Raw genomic sequence first — 21,611 nt, 5'->3', positions numbered from 1 at the left:
CTGGCTGATTCCTAAGAATCATATAGTTGTCGGATATACTCAGAAAACCACACAAATTTACTTGTTATGTAATAATGATTCCATAAATGTGTCAAGCTCGCAGTTCGCTCGTATTTCGTTCGCTTGGAATTGAACTAATTTGAGAATATAACGTAATGGGAAGTGATCTCCGCTGTCCAAATCAAGACCTACTGCTGAAACAAATCGGTGGCTCCCCTTTGGGAACCTGGGTCCTACATTTTGCGCAGTAAACTCAGGTGGCAAAAATCGCGTTCTTTATCGTGGAGAATGGTACTGGCAGTGCCCGTTGATGAATAATAATCCTGAGATAATCTTAAAAGTGCAAGAATATTGATTGACACCTGGGGACGTTGCGGTTCTACTTTGTTTTCATGTATTCATTCGGTAAACTAGACTTTGCTTCGGTCAGTCAGTCAGTCAGTGTCAAAAGAAAACACGGCTTAATTTTGTTGATTTGTATCTCGCTTACCCGTAGAAACAACTGAAGCTAACCCGTATTAAGCTACAGAAAAAAATGAGTTAATGAAAGCAAAACTGAAGTTTTTAATCGAGTCAATTCGGAGAGAAGCCTCAGTATGAAAAGTTAAGTAGATCACAAAAGAGAACTTGTGTTTTCCTGTTTCAAGCGAAATAGCTACTTTTTTAGATCAGACTAACATTTTTACGCATAGCAACGGTGGAACGAAACAAATACTTAAGTGACTTTTCAATAAAGGAATAGCCCTAACGGTTTTTCTTTTCTCTGAAAAGTTTCCTTTGGAAAACGATAATTTCTTCATATTTCCTTAATAAAAAATAATTTATGCATAGAAGGTGAGCGCTCCAAAGCACTCCGTGAATTGGGCTTTTAACTAGGCCACACGGTAGTGTGATATGAGATGATAAGCCAGTGGATATCAGAAAACTTTAGCTATACTGTTTGCTTTTGATGGGTTATAAGGCTCTGGAACCCGATTTTATTCTAAGAAGTTCTTATTCCACTGGTGGTACGAGAATTTCTCTTGTCTTATTGCCGTTTATCCTTGTTTTTCATTAAGCTTCACTTCCCACAGGCTGAACTTCTGTTGCACACAAACCTTCATGTCATGTGAATTTTGAATGTACTTTGATTTTTTTCTTTTATTTCTTCCAGTAATATGTGTATGAGTTTTGCTGAGCGAATCGTTTTGGTAATGTGGCAATAATTGCGCTGTATTGAGTGTAACTTTTCAGGTTTGGCGTGGGAAATTGGTCAGCAGGTGTCAGCCAGCTAAGATCGAAGTTAATAGAGAAACGGGAGTGGAAAGACAAAGTAAAAAAAATGAAATTTTTTGCGATAGCTTCATTCAAAGTCTGTCAAATTTCTCAAAATGCCTTGCCATGGCTGTTTTAAAAGCAACAGACAATCCAAAATGTCAGGCTTGACAGAAATGTGGGGCGCTGAGAAATAGAAACCGTGAATTACCGCGAAAATTTTAAAGTGATATTTCATCGGGTGTAACGCATATTAGCACTCACTTCCTCTTTTTAATTTTTTTCCGAGAACTAAATGAAAAAATTTCACCATTTTCAATTTTGACTGCAACCAAGTATTTAGAACTTTCTGCGTCAATAACTATTGTAGTTGTTCGTTACCCTGGAACGAATTACGTATACGATACTTGAATGAATGAGTAAATAGTAAAACTAACAAGAGAAACTAGAGTAAATTTCGTGATTTATTTTATTGTATATTACAGTCATAGTTGTATGAATAGGTCGATTCCTGATTTTATATAAACAATGTATTGGCGCGGAAAACCCAGTTTCTGGTGTGAAGAAGGTCCTTGTGAGTGTTTGCATTTAAATGGTTACCTAGCAACTCACACACAGATTGTCACGAGCAATTCAAAGCAACCATGTCAATTTGCATATGTTATTGGAAAGAAAAAAGATGGCGACGGGACCACGACCTTGGCTTATAACGTTCTGTATAACGTTAATCTACGTCAAAAGAACGTGTCCTAAAATAGTAGAAGGAACTATAGACACGAAAGAAGTAAGTCCACTCAATGACAAGATTGGTGTATTGTGGAACCTCAAATTAAATTCAAGATTGGAACGCGCGCGTTCGAGCGATCGTGGGGTTTCGCTAATTGCTCCGTTTTCCTTTGAATTTTTCTAGGATTGGAGTTTTTTGACGAGATTTTGTTACAAAGATTCAATTGGAGAAATTAGATATCGTTTTGAATACCCAGAGGTAAGTTCTCGATGGATGAATTGTTTTAATGTTGTCGTTATACCACAAATATCGTCGAAGTATTGTCGTTTGAAGTCGCATGCTGCTTCTCCTTATATTGCGAGTGTAGTGAGACCTGTTTGTTCATGCTCCAGCTTATATGTTTTTTTTCTTGCAGTCTTATGCTACACAGAATATTTTTCTTTACTTCGACTCTCAGTGGCCTAGAGTGTACCCCAAACCTGAAATGGTAAGCTTTTTCTAGTATTTACCTGAAAACATACGCTAGCTAGTGACGCAATTTCTCCTCCTTTCTCAAATTTAACTCATTGTATGTAGTCGAAAACTGGTGATCTATTCATTTTGTTGTTTTTATAAGTCACGAGAAAGGGTAATTTTTATATCTACGGGAGTGAGTAATAAAACAGGTAATTATTTTCACAACTAGTTTCACGTCAATCGCAGATCATTACATTTGTTGGTCATTACTCAGCAAATTTATTACGTTACATGCAGTTAGAATATTGGAAGGGTATTTTGAATGCCTTGATTCTAATAATGTTAGAATTTGCGAGGACAATTCTTTATAAGATAGACAACAGGACAAATCATGTATAATTATGACAGTTCCCTTATGTATTTTTATGGTGAAAAGCACGATTTCTTTCCTTTGTATTTGACAGCAATACCATATTTCCTCATTCAAAACAGGAAGCGAAAATAGAAAGCTGTATTTCATGTTGTTGCGGCAAAAACAAAAATAATGAAAACTGTATGTATTGACTCTTAGGTGCCAAAGTATTTTGATACACATTGAAGAAAACTGCTAAAATCAACCAAAATTGGTAGAATCACTATCGCGGCTGTTTGGTTTCATAAACAGGTGTTTGTTTTCATCTTGAAAACAGGCCCAATAAAAGTGGCCAAATATAAAGAACATGCTTTGCTGACTCACTGGATCAAATAAAATTTCAGGAAAGTACTTTCTTTTCTACTTTTATGGTATAATACAGCTGAAAATTTTCGTGGAACCTTTAAAGGTGCTCTGTCAACAGAACACTTAGTGTACATTGCATTAACTTCATGGACCTTTCAAGTACTCAGTTTGCAGTTTGCACAGAATGATAGGAAACCCTTATTACTCTGAGAATGTGGTATTGGATCAACTGATAATCTCTCATGGATATTTTTCTTTATTCTCATCACTTGTTCACTTAATGTTGTTTTGGTATTGTAAGGAGAAATTCTGTATTGGTCACTCACAGGAGTTCAAGATATAACAATAATCTGGTATTTACAAATATTTTGAGTAGAGATAGTGGACTAATGTACTTGTAAATCTAATAAACCATGAGGTAATTAGTTACAGCCTCATGCTTATAACCTCAAGATCCTTTTTTTTCCCAGGACCAGGACACTTCTCTTTTTGCTAAAAGAATCTTGATCTTATCATTTCCTCTGGAAAAAACAAATGTGATACTGTATTCTGTAGCTTTCTTAATTTGTGTCTGTGAAACAGAGGAGTCCTGACATAGGGAAGACAATTTGTGGTTTAAAGCAAAAAAAAAACTCAGAATAATATGCCAGGTGCCTCTACAAGCTTTGTAAAGGATGTTAACTCTTTTTTTTCCTAAGATCTGTTTACTAATTTTACTCACTGTCTGCTACACAATTCTTGTGATGTTAGATCTGAGAATGTGGTATTGGATAACTGATAATCCCTCATTGATATTTTCTTTATTCTCATCAATTGTCTGCTTGAAGTTGCTTTGGTATTGTAGGGAGAAATTATTTCTTTGTCACTTATAGCAGTTGAAGATATAACAACAATCTGGTATATGAATATTTTGAGTAGAGCTAGTGGACCAATATACTTGTAATTCTAATAAACCTTGAGGTAACCGGTTGCAGTCTCATGCATGGAACCTCAAAATTCTTTTTTTTCGTTCAAAACTTGGACTGTTAATGACAGTTTTATCCCCTGCCATTGAATCATTTTCATGCAAAAGGAACCTTCCAGGCACATACTTTCACCAATTTCAATAACTCCTCATGAATTAAGGGCAACTGACCATGAATATTGAGAATCTGTTGACAGTTGTACAATGTTGTAATTCATTTTATTTTTTCTTAAAGGACTCTTTTGATGAACCTTTTTCAAAATTATATGGAAAAGTTCTATCATGCTGATGAGCCTTTTTTTTTAAAAATTAAGTTGAAAAGTTCTATTGCACTTTTCTTTCTCCAAAAACTTGAAAAGTTAAAAAAAATTTCAACTGATCAGAAAATTCAAAGCTGCAGGGTCCTAAACAGACAATGCATAAAATGGTATTAGTAGAGCAGAGTTCAGAGTGGTAAATGTATTTTAAGTAAATGGAAGAAAGGTTTTGAAATTGTGTTCTCCTGAACATACAGGTGTTTTTCCTTACTTTAAAGATCAGACACAACATTTAATCATAAAAAGTCTATTTCATCTTCGGATGGTTGTCACAAAGTGAGCTGGGTGAGGAGAAAAATATTTCAAAATACTCAGTCATGGTTTAAGTGCACTTCTGGGCTCTATTTAATGCCTGAAATAGAGATTGTATTCAACTTATTGACATTTTCCTTTTTTTCTTCTTGTTTTGAAGCTGGGAGCAAAACAAAAAACATGTTTAGTAATCATGTTCTCCCCTTGCCACATTAAACAGAATCAAAACGTAAGCAAAAGTATGCAAGGCTTATCTTTTGATAATATAGTCTTGAAGGAGCTGCATACAAATATTGATAGAAAATATCAAAAAAAATGAAAATTGCCAAAGAAATGCAAAGTCTTAGCAGTACTTGAAAAGGGACATGCTTGAACTTGATTTAAAAGTATTAGCCCAATTTGTTTCATTCTAGAAACATTGAGACCTAGAATAAAGTTGAGCTTCTAGTACAAAAGTTTGTATATGTAATTAGGGTAATAAACAGCATGTGGTAATTGCTATCTTTCTAATAGCTTTGAAATTGGAAATTTAAGATAGTTCTCTGTATTTTAATAAATCTTGAAGTATCATAGCTAAGAGTAATTTTGTTTTTTATTAAAATCCTCAATTATCATTCAGTGACCTCCTTTTGCAAAAAGTGCAATTGATAGGAAAGCTTTTAGGCTGTGGAACACAATTTTAATTTATTTTTCTTTTCTCAAGACTGTTGACAAATTTCAGCAGTTGTTGATTAATGAAAAGCAACCTTCATTGCAAGGCATTCAAATAGAGACTCCTCTGACTTAAAAAATATTAGAATACAATGAAAGACATTTTTTGGAAAATTTAGGGTATTAAAAATAACTTTCCTTTTTTCCCTTAAGTTATGTGGGATTCTGTCAGTTCTTTGAAAAAAGTACAAAGTTATATACCTAAATGAGATTTTCACTTGTGGCTGTTAAATTGAATTATGTAAATTCAAACCCATGACTACAACCTTTCAACCAAGGTGTTAGGTCTTCAAGTTCATTAGAATCAATTAAATTGCAAGCTTGCTCATGAAAAATATATTTAAAAACAAACCTATCTTAAATTGAAATGGATTTAATTTTAAAAAAGGTAAAGTCTTAGTTCAGTTAAATGAGGAACCTCTGTCATCTACTTATTTATTTCATGTGTGAAACCAATATTTACAACCTGCCAAACAGTATTGTTTTGTAAATGCAGTGCTCTGTGCTATCAGCAATTAGGAAACAGGTGTTTTTTTGCTGAACTGTTTTGGAGTTTTTACATATCATATATTAAGGGATGGGAAAATAGTGGCTTAGATTTACTACTTTTTGGATACTAGTATTCAGGAATTTACTCTTTTCCCAGAACCAGAAAATTAAGAATATGGAATAGATCTACATGTCTGAGACAATAACTTTTGAACCATAACAGTCAATAAGTCACAAAGTGCTCCTTTGAGGGAACAGGATCTTATACTCAGAATAGTAATGAGGACCCAAATGCACCAATGACAGCAGGCCATAACCCAGTAATAATGTCAAACAAAGGTGCTAAAATAGCAAAACATAAATATTCCAGCTTGTTCCCTGATGAAAGACAAGCAGTATAGCAGTCAAAACCTTGCAAGCAATACATGATTGATTAGCCTGGCTCTTACATTGTGAGATTTCATTCACCTATAACACCACAATGAATATCAACACTTAATATAACTTTTGATGCCTTTCTGAAATCCATGTCAGCTTGGTTAATTTAGGAACTTTTTCCTCTCTTTCCACAAATTAATTAGGCATAAAAATGTGACACAGCAGTTCTTTCTGTGTTTAATGCATTTTGATATGCAACAACAATTACTCCAGACATCAAGTAACAAATTAATTCAATAAGTTAGTATTTACCATTTAACTTCAGTCCACTGCCTTTAACAAGATTGGTAGGTCTTTAATTTTGAGGGCTTTTGACATTATTACTGGTACTTGAAAAGGGACATGCTTGAACTTGATTTAAAAGTATTAGCCCAATTTGTTTCATTCTAGAAACATTGAGACCTAGAATAAAGTTGAGCTTCTAGTACAAAAGTTTGTATATGTAATTAGGGTAATAAACAGCATGTGGTAATTGCTATCTTTCTAATAGCTTTGAAATTGGAAATTTAAGATAGTTCTCTGTATTTTAATAAATCTTGAAGTATCATAGCTAAGAGTAATTTTGTTTTTTATTAAAATCCTCAATTATCATTCAGTGACCTCCTTTTGCAAAAAGTGCAATTGATAGGAAAGCTTTTAGGCTGTGGAACACAATTTTAATTTATTTTTCTTTTCTCAAGACTGTTGACAAATTTCAGCAGTTGTTGATTAATGAAAAGCAACCTTCATTGCAAGGCATTCAAATAGAGACTCCTCTGACTTAAAAAATATTAGAATACAATGAAAGACATTTTTTGGAAAATTTAGGGTATTAAAAATAACTTTCCTTTTTTCCCTTAAGTTATGTGGGATTCTGTCAGTTCTTTGAAAAAAGTACAAAGTTATATACCTAAATGAGATTTTCACTTGTGGCTGTTAAATTGAATTATGTAAATTCAAACCCATGACTACAACCTTTCAACCAAGGTGTTAGGTCTTCAAGTTCATTAGAATCAATTAAATTGCAAGCTTGCTCATGAAAAATATATTTAAAAACAAACCTATCTTAAATTGAAATGGATTTAATTTTAAAAAAGGTAAAGTCTTAGTTCAGTTAAATGAGGAACCTCTGTCATCTACTTATTTATTTCATGTGTGAAACCAATATTTACAACCTGCCAAACAGTATTGTTTTGTAAATGCAGTGCTCTGTGCTATCAGCAATTAGGAAACAGGTGTTTTTTTGCTGAACTGTTTTGGAGTTTTTACATATCATATATTAAGGGATGGGAAAATAGTGGCTTAGATTTACTACTTTTTGGATACTAGTATTCAGGAATTTACTCTTTTCCCAGAACCAGAAAATTAAGAATATGGAATAGATCTACATGTCTGAGACAATAACTTTTGAACCATAACAGTCAATAAGTCACAAAGTGCTCCTTTGAGGGAACAGGATCTTATACTCAGAATAGTAATGAGGACCCAAATGCACCAATGACAGCAGGCCATAACCCAGTAATAATGTCAAACAAAGGTGCTAAAATAGCAAAACATAAATATTCCAGCTTGTTCCCTGATGAAAGACAAGCAGTATAGCAGTCAAAACCTTGCAAGCAATACATGATTGATTAGCCTGGCTCTTACATTGTGAGATTTCATTCACCTATAACACCACAATGAATATCAACACTTAATATAACTTTTGATGCCTTTCTGAAATCCATGTCAGCTTGGTTAATTTAGGAACTTTTTCCTCTCTTTCCACAAATTAATTAGGCATAAAAATGTGACACAGCAGTTCTTTCTGTGTTTAATGCATTTTGATATGCAACAACAATTACTCCAGACATCAAGTAACAAATTAATTCAATAAGTTAGTATTTACCATTTAACTTCAGTCCACTGCCTTTAACAAGATTGGTAGGTCTTTAATTTTGAGGGCTTTTGACATTATTACTGGTATTAACCTGTGAGTAACATAGTAGAGAGTGTTTTGATCCTCAAAAGTTATTATTTGTAGTTAGTTAAGCATTTTAACCTTGTCTTAGGCCTGTGGACTTGAGCTCAATAATTTTCACAATTATTAAATAATTGATGTATTATTGATATTATTGTTATTATTATTATTATTATTATTAGATTATTGTTATCATATGAATCTTCAGCATTTTTTGGGTGGTGGGGTAAATTGTGAAATTTTTATTAAACTTCCTTTTCCCAGATTATGCTTGAATCACTTTGAATAAGGCCAATGTAAACTTTTAATTGTGCCTAAATATAACTTTGCATGTACTTATTTTCAGCCATATCTCAGATTTATTTATTTTATGAGTTATGGTATGGATTCCAGGCTTTTTGACCTTTGGGTGTTTCAATCTTTAAGAAAGTTTTAGGGAGATATGAAAAAATAATTAAATTTTGCTCATCACTGACAATAAATGTTTGTTCAACAGTCTTGTTTAGATAAAGAAGACAAGGTGTACAGAGGGAATAACCAAGTTATAAACCTTACGACCAGTTATGTGTGGTCTGGATGTAAAAAGAGAGATTTGGATAATGAATCTTACTTAGAGTGCACTGGTAAGAATAACACAGTGAAAGCTATGATATCTCTTTAACTCCTAAAAGGGCCTGGCATCTAATTTCTCCTGACAAAAAAACATCAAGGTCATGAGACTAAGGCAAATTATCAGCAACTAAAGAAGCTCTTGATTGTTAAACAAATTCTCTCTTTCATAACCTTTAGAAATACACAGAGAAAGTAAAGAGAATACACATACTGATGTTAGGGTGTAAAGGGATATGCAACAACATTAGTTTACTTATCAAATCTGCATTTACCACTTTGAGTGGTGGTGGAGTTTCAGAAGAACTACATTTCACTGCAACACCTCCTTTGCCCTATTCACTGTTAGATTTTCATAGCAAACACAGTGATACATTGTTTTTGATTGTTAAACAAATTCTCCTTGCCAGCACCTCAGGAGATGTGTAGAGAACACTATGGAGAATATGCATGCCGTTATTTGGGTGTAAAGGGTTAAAAGGAAGGGTGGGTTAAAGGATTGGTCTCAGGGATAAAATTGGTGAGGTATTCCAAAGTATTGTGATATCAGTGGCAGTGTATCAACAGTTTTTGTTGTAGATCTAAACAAAAACAGTTCTTAGGAAAAAACACGAAATACTTGGTAACACCACTTGGATCAGTTCTAACGATGATGAAAATTTCCTACTTGACTTTTTAAACCTCTAAGAGTGACTAGCATTTAATTTCTCCTCACATTATCACTGCTGTATTACACATAAAGGTCACAAGAATAAAGGAAATGACCACATCACCACTAACAAAAGAAGCTCTGGATTTCTAAAGAAATTCTTCTTGTCAGTTCCTTAGGGAATGTATAGAGAAGAGCATGGAGAAAATACATACTGATGTTAGGGTGTAAAAAGGATTAAACTAGCAAAATGTGGATTAACTAGAGCATGTATTGGGTCAGTTTCTTTTCATACCAAAAACCACAAAATTGAAAAAAGTCCCTTGTGAATATGTGCCAGTTCATTATTATAAGTGACCAAATCCATAAACCAACTGCAACTTGGCTATTTAAGACTGGTTTGGATTTTTAAGAACACTCTACATATCACTTTTTAAACTTTTTTATTGCAGGAGATAGGCGTTTTGTATCTTCTCGTGAGAGATGGTGGTATTTAGCTGTAAGCAACTGCAAGTCTACTAAGGTAGGCATTTTTTATCGTTTGCATTTATCAAAGCCTCTTTACAGGCTTTCAAAATATAGCTTTGTGGATGATGTTTTGTGCTTTTAGAGATACAAATAGGTACACATTGTATTGCTTTAAGAGGAGTCACAGTGCACAGTATTTTGTTGTTTTGATTGGAATGTAGAATTGTTGTAATTTAAAATAAAAATGATTGTCCTTGTGAAATGGAGAATTTTGTTGCCCTTGGGAGTTTGAGTTAACTGGGACCTATTGTAACTGAATTCTAAAAGATAACTTTTTCATCAAAACTTTGATGATCTTAAAGTCATGAGACTGATTAAATTTTGACTTCTTTTTAGGGACTGCTGTTGAAGTACAGATTAGAAATGACAAATGGAGATACGTTTTGGAAAAAGCATTTCTCTGCAGACGAAAGATGTATGTACATGTACAATAGACAATCATTCAATAATTTCCATGTTAAAAATTTATCAATTAAATTATGAAAATTGGTCCATGCTTAGCATGCATATATATGTCAAGTTATGGTTGCACAAACACAGGAGAAGCCTCTTGAGTGCTCCAAACTTCCCAAGTGTATCCATAACTCAATATTCACACAGCTAAAGCATGAACCAATTTTGTTTTAACATAGTGTACAGACACAAGTTGTAGGTAGGCCTTGTGCATGCACTATGTTACAATTAAAATTGATAATTTTTTATTAGACTAAAGGAATCAAACAACAGATATTAATGATCACTTACAGTAACAATTAGTAATTATATTAAGTATTTTGCATGGTAACCAACTTATTGACAGTTTAACATTTTTAAATTGTTTCCTTTCCATTTCTTTTCCAGTCATTCTTCCAATGGACATAGCATTTTTTATTATATTTACCAGTTTGTGGTTTCTTGGCATCTATATAGCATGTAAGAAACTTTAATTAACTTATTAGTTTACTCTTTTTTGACCATGTAATCAGTACCTCAAATCATTACTTTCAAGTATGTGTGAGATTTATATTATGAAATATTTCTGTTACTGATGGTTATATACTGGTTATATTTTCCTTTTTTGTTCTAAAGAACTCTTGTATTGCATTTAATTGGCATGGCTTTGGGGAGCTTTCTCGTCTTTTTTTTTATTATTATCAATGCTGACCTCACTCCCTTAAATTGTGATGATGGCAGCTTACTACCTGACATCTATTTACACCTCGTCAGAGAAAAGGGTAGCTAATTAGTGAGCATATAAAAGAACCTGTTGTGGTACAGGAGTGTCGAAACGTTGGCTCTTTGAATTGTAACTTCTTGGTTACATTCATTAAATCTTTAAACCAGAGTAGCATCAAACCATGTCTGATTGTCTACCTGGGTGCCCTGTGAACTTTAGTATATCTGATTTGGGCAAGTTTTCAGGGGCAATCACAAATTATAGGAAAGCAAAACCAGTGCAGTTGTGGATTATACTGGATATAAAAGATATTATGACTTAATGATAACAATGACAGAAATGATGTAATTGCAATTGGTAATAATTCTTTTGTACTGCAGGTCAACTAACTTCTCGAAGATTATTTCACTTCTCATACAAATTATATTTGTGTTCCCTGACATTTGAAGGTAATTAAAGTTTTGTAAGTTGACTTAAAAAACATTGTCATTGACTTTTATTAATAGTTAACTCTCTTCTCACCAATCAGTAATTCTCAAGAGAATCTATAATTTAAATGTATATTCAAGGTTGTGTTTCATCATGGGAGGTCTTCAATGACACAAATTTTCAAAAAGTTTGCTCTATTAGCAATAGGCTGGTAATTATTAAAAAAAAAAAAAAAGGAAAAACACCAGAGCAGTGACATAACATGACACAACCTTAGGATGAATGCAAACACATTTTGAGAGTGGGCAACCTTAGGATGGATGCTAACACATTTTGAAAGTGGGCAACCATAGGATGGATGCTAACACATTTTGAAAGTGGAGATGGTTCATGTATTCCACAATTTAGTAGTATACATAAGTTGATTAGAATTTATAATTTAACTGACTTAAATTTCTTATTTTCTTATGTACAGTGCTTAGCTTGATATTCTACCTAATATATTACATTGAGTATGGAAAAAAAGGAATTGAAAAATATGGAATTTCAGTAGTAGGTAAGTAAGTTGTGTTTGTGGAAACATTTGAACATTTGCTTGGTGTAATTCAAAGAAGAGAGAATCCTTGAAAATGTTGGTAAATTTGCTCAAACTGTAAATGTTAATTAACAAAACAACTGTTTGAGTACTTGATATATGCAGGCAATATGATCCTCTTCTACTTTATTCAAACCCTAGAATAACTATGCTGCAACACTTTCATCTTGACTAGGAAAAAGGAATCTAAAATGGGCAGTGCTGGATTAGATTTACTGAGGATTAAAAATTTTTGACATATTGATTTGATGAGATATTTACATATACTTTTTTTTTTAATCACAGGGCGTGCCTTTCATTTCACTTCTCATGTTGTATTCCTAATAATGCTTATTTTGATGGCCAAAGGATGGACAGTGACAAGGTATTGCTGAAGTACATTTACCTTAAAAAAAGTTGGTGTCAAATTGAGTAACCTAAATTTAAATTGCTGTCAGGTGACCATTTGGCAACCAATTTAGTCACTTAGAATAGGTAAATTTTCAGATAGCCTTGTTGATAGTGACAACCACCCTTGAAATTAAAATGGACGAAAAGGCAGTGCTTTCAACAATATTGGAAGAAGGTGGCTGCCTTGGTAAATCACCCCCCAGATAATAACATGAAATACAATTTCCCTCTTTTTATTCCATTCCTTCTATTCAGAATAAACTGGCTTCAGATGAAGTTTGCTGTGTTAAACCTCCATAGATGATCATTTCACATTTGTCTCCTTTGTAACAGTTGTATAACTAATCATTTTAACTCTAAATAAATCTTACATTTGCTTACATGCAAACTGCTTCCTGAGTTTCACACAAAAAGTCCTCTGAGAGGACATATGGTTATTGGTTATAGAAATGTTGGGTCAGTATGTTCTTGAAAACTCAACAACTTTTTTTTTGCCGGAAATGTTTGAAATGTATGCTGGAATATATGATAAGACAGTATCAATAATTTTTATCAAAACTTTTCTGCAAAGGAAAAAGAACTGAAGAAACTCTAGAAGAATTTCAAGTGTTTTAGGTTTTAAGCTTCCAAAGTATACCTGGCATTTCACAACATAATACCTCCCAGAGCTCCAGTAGGTGCCAGATCCTTATGAAAGCATTGAAAAGGTGACAAGACTTACTTGGTTTCCCTATCTAACATGAAATTTAAATTTACTTTAATGTGAGAGATTAAGCAAACTGTAAGGGAGACCGGGAGATTTGCATTGTATCATAGATACATGAGTTGGCAGACATCTTTCTTAGAAAGAGAATGTAACTGACCTCACTGGACTGAATCATTTGTTTGCAGAGGACGTATCAGTTCTTCTGGTCAGATCAAGCTCAGTATCTTTGGCACAGTGTACACAGTGTGTTTTGCCATCCTTTTCTTCTATGAAGTTGCTGTAAGTGGAATATGATGAAATAAGTGGCAACATGTCCCTCTAAATTCTGCTTTTAGGACCTAAAAGTACCCAGTGGTCTATCAAATGGTACAGGTAACAGTTGTGATAAAAAAAAAGTATCAAAGTGCAAGCTAGAATTGCATAAAAGTCCAATACTTATCACAGCTGTATTCTAGTATCAGAAGTACCATTATTTGTTATTTTCCCTGCTAAAACTTTCCTATGGGGAGTGGGAGGAACCAAAGCTCAATAGACATGAGCCTGTATTGCAAAAAGGAAGAGTGTTCATGAAGTTGTTGTTACACACTCGAGATCATTAGAGAAAGATGTTGCATGGATTTGGCAGGAGAGATTTGATGTCTGACGGAGCTGAAATATTTACAAATGTAGTTCCCCTTTATCAATTTCCCTAGGGGATTGCTCATCTCACCCAACCCACCCCACCACCAACCCTTCTAGAAGAGAAATAGAATGCATCATTCTTAAGCCCTTACACCCTAACATCAATATGCATAATCTATACTGTCTATACATTTCCTAAGGTGCTGATAAGGAGAATTTGTTTTATAATCATTTCCTTTATTCTCATTACCTAAATGTGTGGTTCGAGGATGATATTGATAGGAGAAATTAGGTGCTAATCACTGTTAGGGGTTAAAGAGTTAAGAAAGAGAGATTTTGATTTCAGCTTCATATTACAGCTCAATATCTTTGCACAGGGTGAGAAATGATCAATGAAAGATTTGATGAAATACTTGTAAGGTTACAATTAGATAAAAAAATAATTTTAATAATAAATTTGTGTTGGAATTTAAGGTGTTTGATCCTGGCAAGGTCCTTTACATCTATGAGAGCCCTGCTGGTATTGGAATCTGTGTTCTGAGAGTCATAGTAAGTATATGTGTTACACTTTGTTACAGGCTAGCCTCAAAGAACCAATTCTTACTCCTCATTAACATATAATTCATGTAATGTTTGGAGAGAGAACTTTTGGGTTAGGTTTAGTGCAATTTCCTCTAGATCATGGCAATTGATTGAAATTAATATGCACTTGCTTGCATTTAATATGCATAAAAGAAATTACTAGTAATTAATAGGGTCAAGAATCTGGCATGATTATCAGTCCAGGAGAGATAATTGGTATAAATAATCAATGAAATGAGAAACAAACTTAAGTTGTGAATTATAAAATTAAGGTTTAAATTTTAAATTTATTTCCAAGGATTCTCAGAAACTGAGATATTGATGACTTTCATACAGCTTAAGTTGTTAACCTTATTGTAACTGTTACTGGGTGCTTATGTTAAACTTTCCTGGTTTGTTTATTGTGATGAAGCTGATTATTACTAATAACTTTCAGGCTTGGTTGTGGTTCTGTTATGGGACTTTCTTTACACTGAAGCACTATCCAAACAAAAGCAATTTTTATTACCCATTCTGGATAATCTACACAGGATGGTAAGTTGGATAGAGTGTTCAATGACCAAGAGATGCATATCCTCTGATGTATTTTGAGATTGAGTAATTTTGTTCTCCTTTGTTCTTTTACTTGTTTTTTATTATTATTATTGTTTGCTTGTTTGTTATAACAACAACTACAACAAAAAAACAATAATTGTGGTAGTAGGTCTCATGTTAAGTTTGGGTCATTTGAAATCTGACATGGGCCTACCTAATGTGATAAAAGTAGGAGCATGGTTGTTGTAGCACCCCTTAATATCATGCAAATTGAATCAGATCTTCTTACTAATAGGCAGCATGTCCCATCTGCCCTATATGTTAATAAAGAGGGTAAGTTTCTTAAGAAACCGTGCTGCTGTGTTGGTGGGGGAGTATAACAAGGTAATTTGGTATCATTAACTGAGTTTGCCATTGTAAAGATTTTAAAAGCTGACATTTTGAGCATTAGTCCTCAGTCAGGGCCAGTGATGAAGGCTAATGCTCAAAACATCAGGTTTTAAAATCTTTCTGGTGGCAAATTTATGTTGTCAACTCAGTTGATATTACAAAATTAGCTTGCCTTGCATTTTATACAAGCTTCCACCACTTGCACCTGCTTTTAAATCCTTCTTCCCCTTTCAGAATAAAATTTGTTTCTTCATCCATTAAAAAATTCATCTCTCTCAGGTTCCTTGCTGGGCCAATCATGGTTGTTATTTCAGCGTATAGAATACAAAAATGGGAAAGGTGAGGAGACAGTGTTGGATCATATCACTATCATCTCCTTTGTCTTCTTACATATTTCTGAATGACTCTTAGATCTCAATCATAATTTAAACTTACTGGTATTAAAAAACTAATCCTTATTGAGATAGATGTACCAGTAGTTGTGTGTGTAATGGATTCTCTTTTTTTCATATGAGAGGTAAAATGTAAAGCATTGGTCAATAACTGAAAAAATGTAAAAGTGTCCTTGCAGTGAAAAAAAATGTCTTTTTTCTTCTTGTTTGAGTTTGCTATTTACTTGGTGATGAGGTTTCATGGTACTATTTTTTTATTCAGAGCTCAAATTGTTAACGGAATTGATTGGTGCATCTCTATTCTGGCACATGGTGTTTTCTTGGTAAGGAATCAGTCCAAACTGTTTTGAATGGTCCTAGATACCTGTTAATTTCTATATATGAACAGTGTTTGAAATATCTCAGATAACTGATTAAAAATTAAATAAAGTAAAAGTATAAAGCTAATTAAGTTTTCCCAAATATTAAGGATTTATTTTTTTGGTTCAGATAAACATTCCAGCCAAAGGCTGTTGCCCACAATTTGTTGAATCTTTTACACCCTACCATGTTCTCCTTACTGTTCTCTATACATTTCCTAAGGTGCTGACAAGGAGCATTTTTTTTAATAATTAAGAGCTTCTTTAGATGGTGATCAATTCTTTTATTGTTGTGACCTTGATGTGTGCTTCAGGGGTTACATTGTAAGGAAAAAATTAGTTAGTTGTTATCCTAAAGGGTTTAAAGAGGAAGATATTACTTCTACATGCTCCCTCTTAAACTACATTTTCATGTTCACAGGTCATTACCAGACCTAATGCAGCAAATTCCAATTTCCCATTTCACCTAAGAACCAATCAGGTAAGACTGGCTTGTTACTGATGTAATTAATTGAGTCACTTTGGAAGATACCATGAAGCTAGCACTCCCGGCCCCAGTTGTTCAAAGGGCAGATAATGCTATCCCACAGGTAAATCGCTATCCAGTGGATAAGTGCTAACAAAATGTATTGCACTATCCACTGGATAGAGATTTATCCAGTGGATAGCATAATCTAACCTTCAAACAACCAAGGCCTGTGTGGGTTTGTGGGTTTACCAGTATGTGGTACTTAATTTCTGCTTGATTCTACCATTGAACTACACAAAAAGACTCCAACTCTTGCCCATGGGCATACTGACTACACATTTGTATTACATACACATATTTGATAAAGTTGGTTCAAGTATAATTCAGTTCCAGTAAGGTTTCACTTTTTATTTTTGTCAGCTTATTTTCTATATTCTTCTAGAATTACTTAAGCACACAGCATTTTATTCATTAGCATTTGTATTTGCAGCCTAAATGGCAATGTGCCATTCCAAAAAGGGAGACTTTTAAAAGTGTACAATTGATAGAGTTATCATTACTCTGCATGTTATTGTTAGTAAAATTTTATGAGCATGACTTTGTTTACTGCAGGCTATTTCTTTGTAGATATAATTTTGGAATAATGTAATGAATTCTTGGATGTATTAGTTTGCAAAGTGTTTCTTTATGGCATTTTAAATCTTGAAATAAATGGACACAACTCCATTAGCTTCTAGCCTTGAATCTCATCAGTTATAAATGAAGATATTGCTGTCTAACTAATCATTCATGATTTTTCAGACACTCTGTCTATCTAATCATTCATGATTTTTCAGACACTCTGTCTATCTGTTCAGGTATAAGTGTACTGGTACATATATTGTTAACAGTGAATTGTTAAATTTGTTTAGAAAACTTGTTATCTTCCTTAGAATAACTATTTCATGCTTTGAAAAAGACAAAATTATGGTGCTACATCACTTATTCAAAAAATGAAATTATTTTCTAGATTGGCATTCAAGAAGCTGCTCCCTCCAGACCTTCAGAGAATGGAATTGCATACTACACTCCTCCCCTGCCAACTGCACCCCCTCCTTACTACTCTCAGCAACCAGGTCGCTTCACAGACATCACATCAATGTTTTCAGTTGGTGGAGGGGCCAATGGCAAGGTAAAAATATCAGAATCTTTTAATGGGAATTGCTGCTTGAAAACTAGGTCTTTTGCAGCAATTTTGTCACCAGCCAAGTGGCCAATTTGCACTTTGCAGTTGGCACTCACTGTGCAAAAGATTAGGGCTTATAAGCAATTTTTCTAGCTGGAACTGCATCATCTAAATCAAAGAACATCTCAGCATTGGTAAAATTTAAGTTGCTTTAGTTTACAGTCTTTCAGATATCAGAGCTGGGTTTGCATGTTTGCCAATGGACTTAATCAGGTTCAAGCTATAATAGCTACTTCAGCAGATAACATAGCACAGGTTGACTGTAAAATGTGATACACAAGGCTGTCTACTCCTTAACCATATATGCCCTGCAGGAAAGCATAAAGAAAACTCTAACCTATTGCAAAATAGCTGAAATCGCAGCTTCAGCTAAAAATAAAATGAGCTGGCTTAGATCAGTAAGAATACATATAGATCAGCAAAAATTCCATTTTTGAGTAGCATCAGTGATTAGCAGTGTTTGAATAGAAAACTAGCAAAACTTATTCACCAAGGCTTTTAACTCTAGCAGTTTTATTCCACTTCAGAACAATGCATTTGCTGGCTTTAGGGAACAGAAATGTCCTACGAAATAGTGATTTTCAGGCTCTAAGACTACCATGTCATGAATATAAGAATCCAAAGTACTCCTCCCTTGTTTAATAATAAAATCCATTTGGGTGCTCCTTTTTTACCAGTTGTGAAATTATTATAATTTTTAAAGGTTACTCTTCTGTGGATGGAAATCTGGAATACTGTATCAGCATTATATAATATGCTCGGTGTTAATTACTTAGAGATATAACATTTCTCTGTATCTACTTTGCAGCTGCCATATCCACCTGCAAATTCTTCGAATGGTTTGCAGAATCCTTATCCACCCATGAATGGAACACAAAATGGTGGAATGAATGGAATACCAATGATGACGACAAGCCCCAACTGATCAGTGTCTGCTCATCATAGACTGAATATTGTAGATTTGTCTTGTATAAAATTGTTTTTCTATGACTTTCTAATATTCATACTTAGTGTTTTAGACTCATACATGTGCCTAGTCATTCATGACACATGCCAAGAATTTATAAACTGTTTTGGTTTGTTATTTGTTGTTTATAAGTGAAATGTTGTCTGTAAGTTAAATGTTGTTTGTTTATATGATTTATTTTTTGTGCTTATCTTTTTCCCTACAAGTAAACTATGTTTAGTTAATCTTTTGTAAATTTGCAGTGGAAGCTTTTGTGGCAAGTACTCTTACAACTTGGTGGCTTTTCCCACATGTAGAACCATTTTCACTACACTTTGAACTACCATTACAACTCTTTATTTGCACACTTCCTTGAAAAGAACCCACTAATAAGCAGAAGTAGGCCCTTCCAGAAGTTAAAACTGGTTTTCCATTGATTTTAAAGTCCTCTAGTACTCAAACCTGTTCAATGGTAGGGGATAAATTGTATTTTAATCAATCTGAATTCCACATTGTCACTTGTCGCAATTATTTCATAGTTCATAAATTACTACATACAATTTTCATGTTTTCCTGGTAGTCATAAAGTAACATTCATTTACTTTTCAAAATGTTGTGATGGCTAAATTTAAAGCAAAGAGTAAAACTTTGCAGACTTCCACAGTTGCAATATGGTAATAAGTAAATATAAAGCATGCAAAATGGTATTCAAGTCTAACCTCACCATGATAGTTAGCCTGCAGAGCAAGCATAATTTTGGCAAGGGAGTGCTCAGTATTTTCTTGGTGAAAATTATAGCTATTATGATGGTAGCAGAAGGCTGGGTAGAGAAAGAAATTTGTACCAAGGAAGTGAGTGACTGTCAAAAGGAAGGAGAGAGGAATATGTGGTACATAGCCACAAAATGTATCCCAGCTGGACTGTAGGCTATAATTTATGAGGGAAGTTCTTGAATTTTTACTTTAAAAACTAATTCACCAAAGTGAAGGTGAATTGTAGTTGATATTCACCAAGCTGCAAGGCAGCAAGGTATATATCTAGGGCTTTCATCAACACTGAGGTGAATAATTGTTTTAGTACATGCCATACAGAACAAAATCATTTGTTTATTTCTGTCATTATACAAGGGTTAAAAATTAAACTCTTGATATGTTATCTTGTTTCTTCGGGTGCTCAGAGGTGAATAGGCACTGGTTTATCACTTTTTGAACTAGCCAAGTGCAAGTGCAAAAAAACAATATTTCACCTGACTGTGTGGTAGACACAAGAAGAACTATTCAATTTTGCATTGATATGCATCAATTTCAAAATTTCTTGTTGTGTTTAAAAATGTTTATAGGGCATTACAAAATGTTATAATAATTGTTCCTCTTAATTATTGTGAATTGCTTTGCAAGTTAACGTAATTTAAATAGCAGACAACAAGAGAATTCACTTAGCATGTAATAGTTTAACTTCTTGGAAGTTAACTAGGTGAACAATTTCCACATTTTGTGTACATAGTAAAGTAACTTAAAGTTTGGCTTTTATAATAAAACTAATTTTTTTATTCCACACTGTAGATAGGAGTTCCAGCTGAATCCCGATAAATTCACTAGTTTATTTACTAACTTGTTCTTACACTCATCAAGTGCAGCATGTGTAAGGTATGTAATTATTGTACTTTTCCAGCAACATTGACTCCAAAAACACTAATTGCTCAAATGATAATATATAAAACAAAATTTAATTTTCAGCTGTTGATGTAAATTGTTGCTGTCCAGACACAAAATTCAAAGATAAGTTCTGATAGAAAGAGAGAATTCCAATTCTTCATTAATTTCCTAATTCTTTTTACTTGCATGGAAGACTGCCCTGTGTTACTTTCTAGATTAAATCCTTTGGGGTTGGGAATTTTTGACAATCTACTTTGCAAACTCTTGAAATTTGGTAGATACATGATCATGCAAAGGAAACCAAACTCACAAACGAGTGTTATTCCATTGCCACCACTTTTACCTGGGTTACTTAACCCTTTCACCTTCCAAGATCTCATTGGTAATTTCTCCTTACTGACTGCTGTACAATTCTTTATGATTTTAGTTCTAAGAATTTGTTACTGGATCAACTGGTAATCCCCCATAATTTATATTTCTCTTTATTCTCATCACTGTCTGCTTGAAATTATATGGATAATTGTTTGGGATGAAATCTGTCTTTGGTAACTCATTGGAGTTAAAGAGTTCAACAAAATTAAACCAATCATGCTGTACAAAACAGTAAACATTTAATTCTGACAGTATTCATTTAGGTCAATTGATGATTAGGAAACAGCAATTAATTTATTTAGGTGCAATGTATTGCAAGTTTTTCTGTATTCCAATTGATCAGTTTTTGGCAAGTTACCCTGCAATGCAAAGGCAGGTTGAAAGTGCAAATTTTTTTTGACAAATCATTATACTGAGGGCAAAGTTTGCCTCCAGCAAATAGTTCTGTTCAAGTCTGTTAAGAGAAATACTGTTAGGACCAACTTAAGCTGTCCTAGAGACTGGGGTGTCCATCTTAAAAACAGTTAAGGTAATGCAACACAAGTAAATTTGCCAGGCTGGTCTTTACATATATTCTGTTGGTTTGAAGTCTCTCACTTAAAAAACCTACAATATGAAAATTTAATTGCAAATATTCACTGCTCTTAAAGCTTAGAATCATAATTAGAAAAATATATTTTTAAAAAACACCAAAAGCCTATTTTAGAATTGACAAGGTGACTTAACACAGTTATGCCAA

General features: G+C 33.6%; 1 protein-coding gene across 1 annotated transcript; it reads left to right on the top strand.

Annotated features, from left to right (window-relative positions):
• The first annotated feature begins 1,910 nt into the window (after nt 1-1,910).
• LOC131770215 (transmembrane protein 145) lies at nt 1,911-19,743 on the top strand. The gene is made up of 18 exons (XM_059085928.2): nt 1,911-2,038; nt 2,165-2,239; nt 2,397-2,468; nt 8,762-8,888; nt 9,976-10,046; nt 10,388-10,466; nt 10,892-10,963; nt 11,588-11,656; nt 12,112-12,192; nt 12,517-12,595; nt 13,513-13,606; nt 14,423-14,497; nt 14,967-15,064; nt 15,734-15,793; nt 16,109-16,169; nt 16,627-16,686; nt 17,684-17,845; nt 18,708-19,743. The coding sequence occupies exons 1-18, from the start codon at nt 1,913-1,915 to the stop codon at nt 18,822-18,824; spliced, it is 1,578 nt and encodes a 525-aa protein (XP_058941911.2). The 5' UTR covers nt 1,911-1,912; the 3' UTR covers nt 18,825-19,743.
• The last annotated feature ends 1,868 nt before the right edge of the window (nt 19,744-21,611 follow it).

Source organism: Pocillopora verrucosa, chromosome 6 (assembly GCF_036669915.1).
Source record: "Pocillopora verrucosa isolate sample1 chromosome 6, ASM3666991v2, whole genome shotgun sequence".
NCBI lineage: Eukaryota > Metazoa > Cnidaria > Anthozoa > Scleractinia > Pocilloporidae > Pocillopora > Pocillopora verrucosa.
Note: the sequence above shows the minus strand (reverse complement) of the source record. Positions and strands in the feature narration are given on the sequence as shown.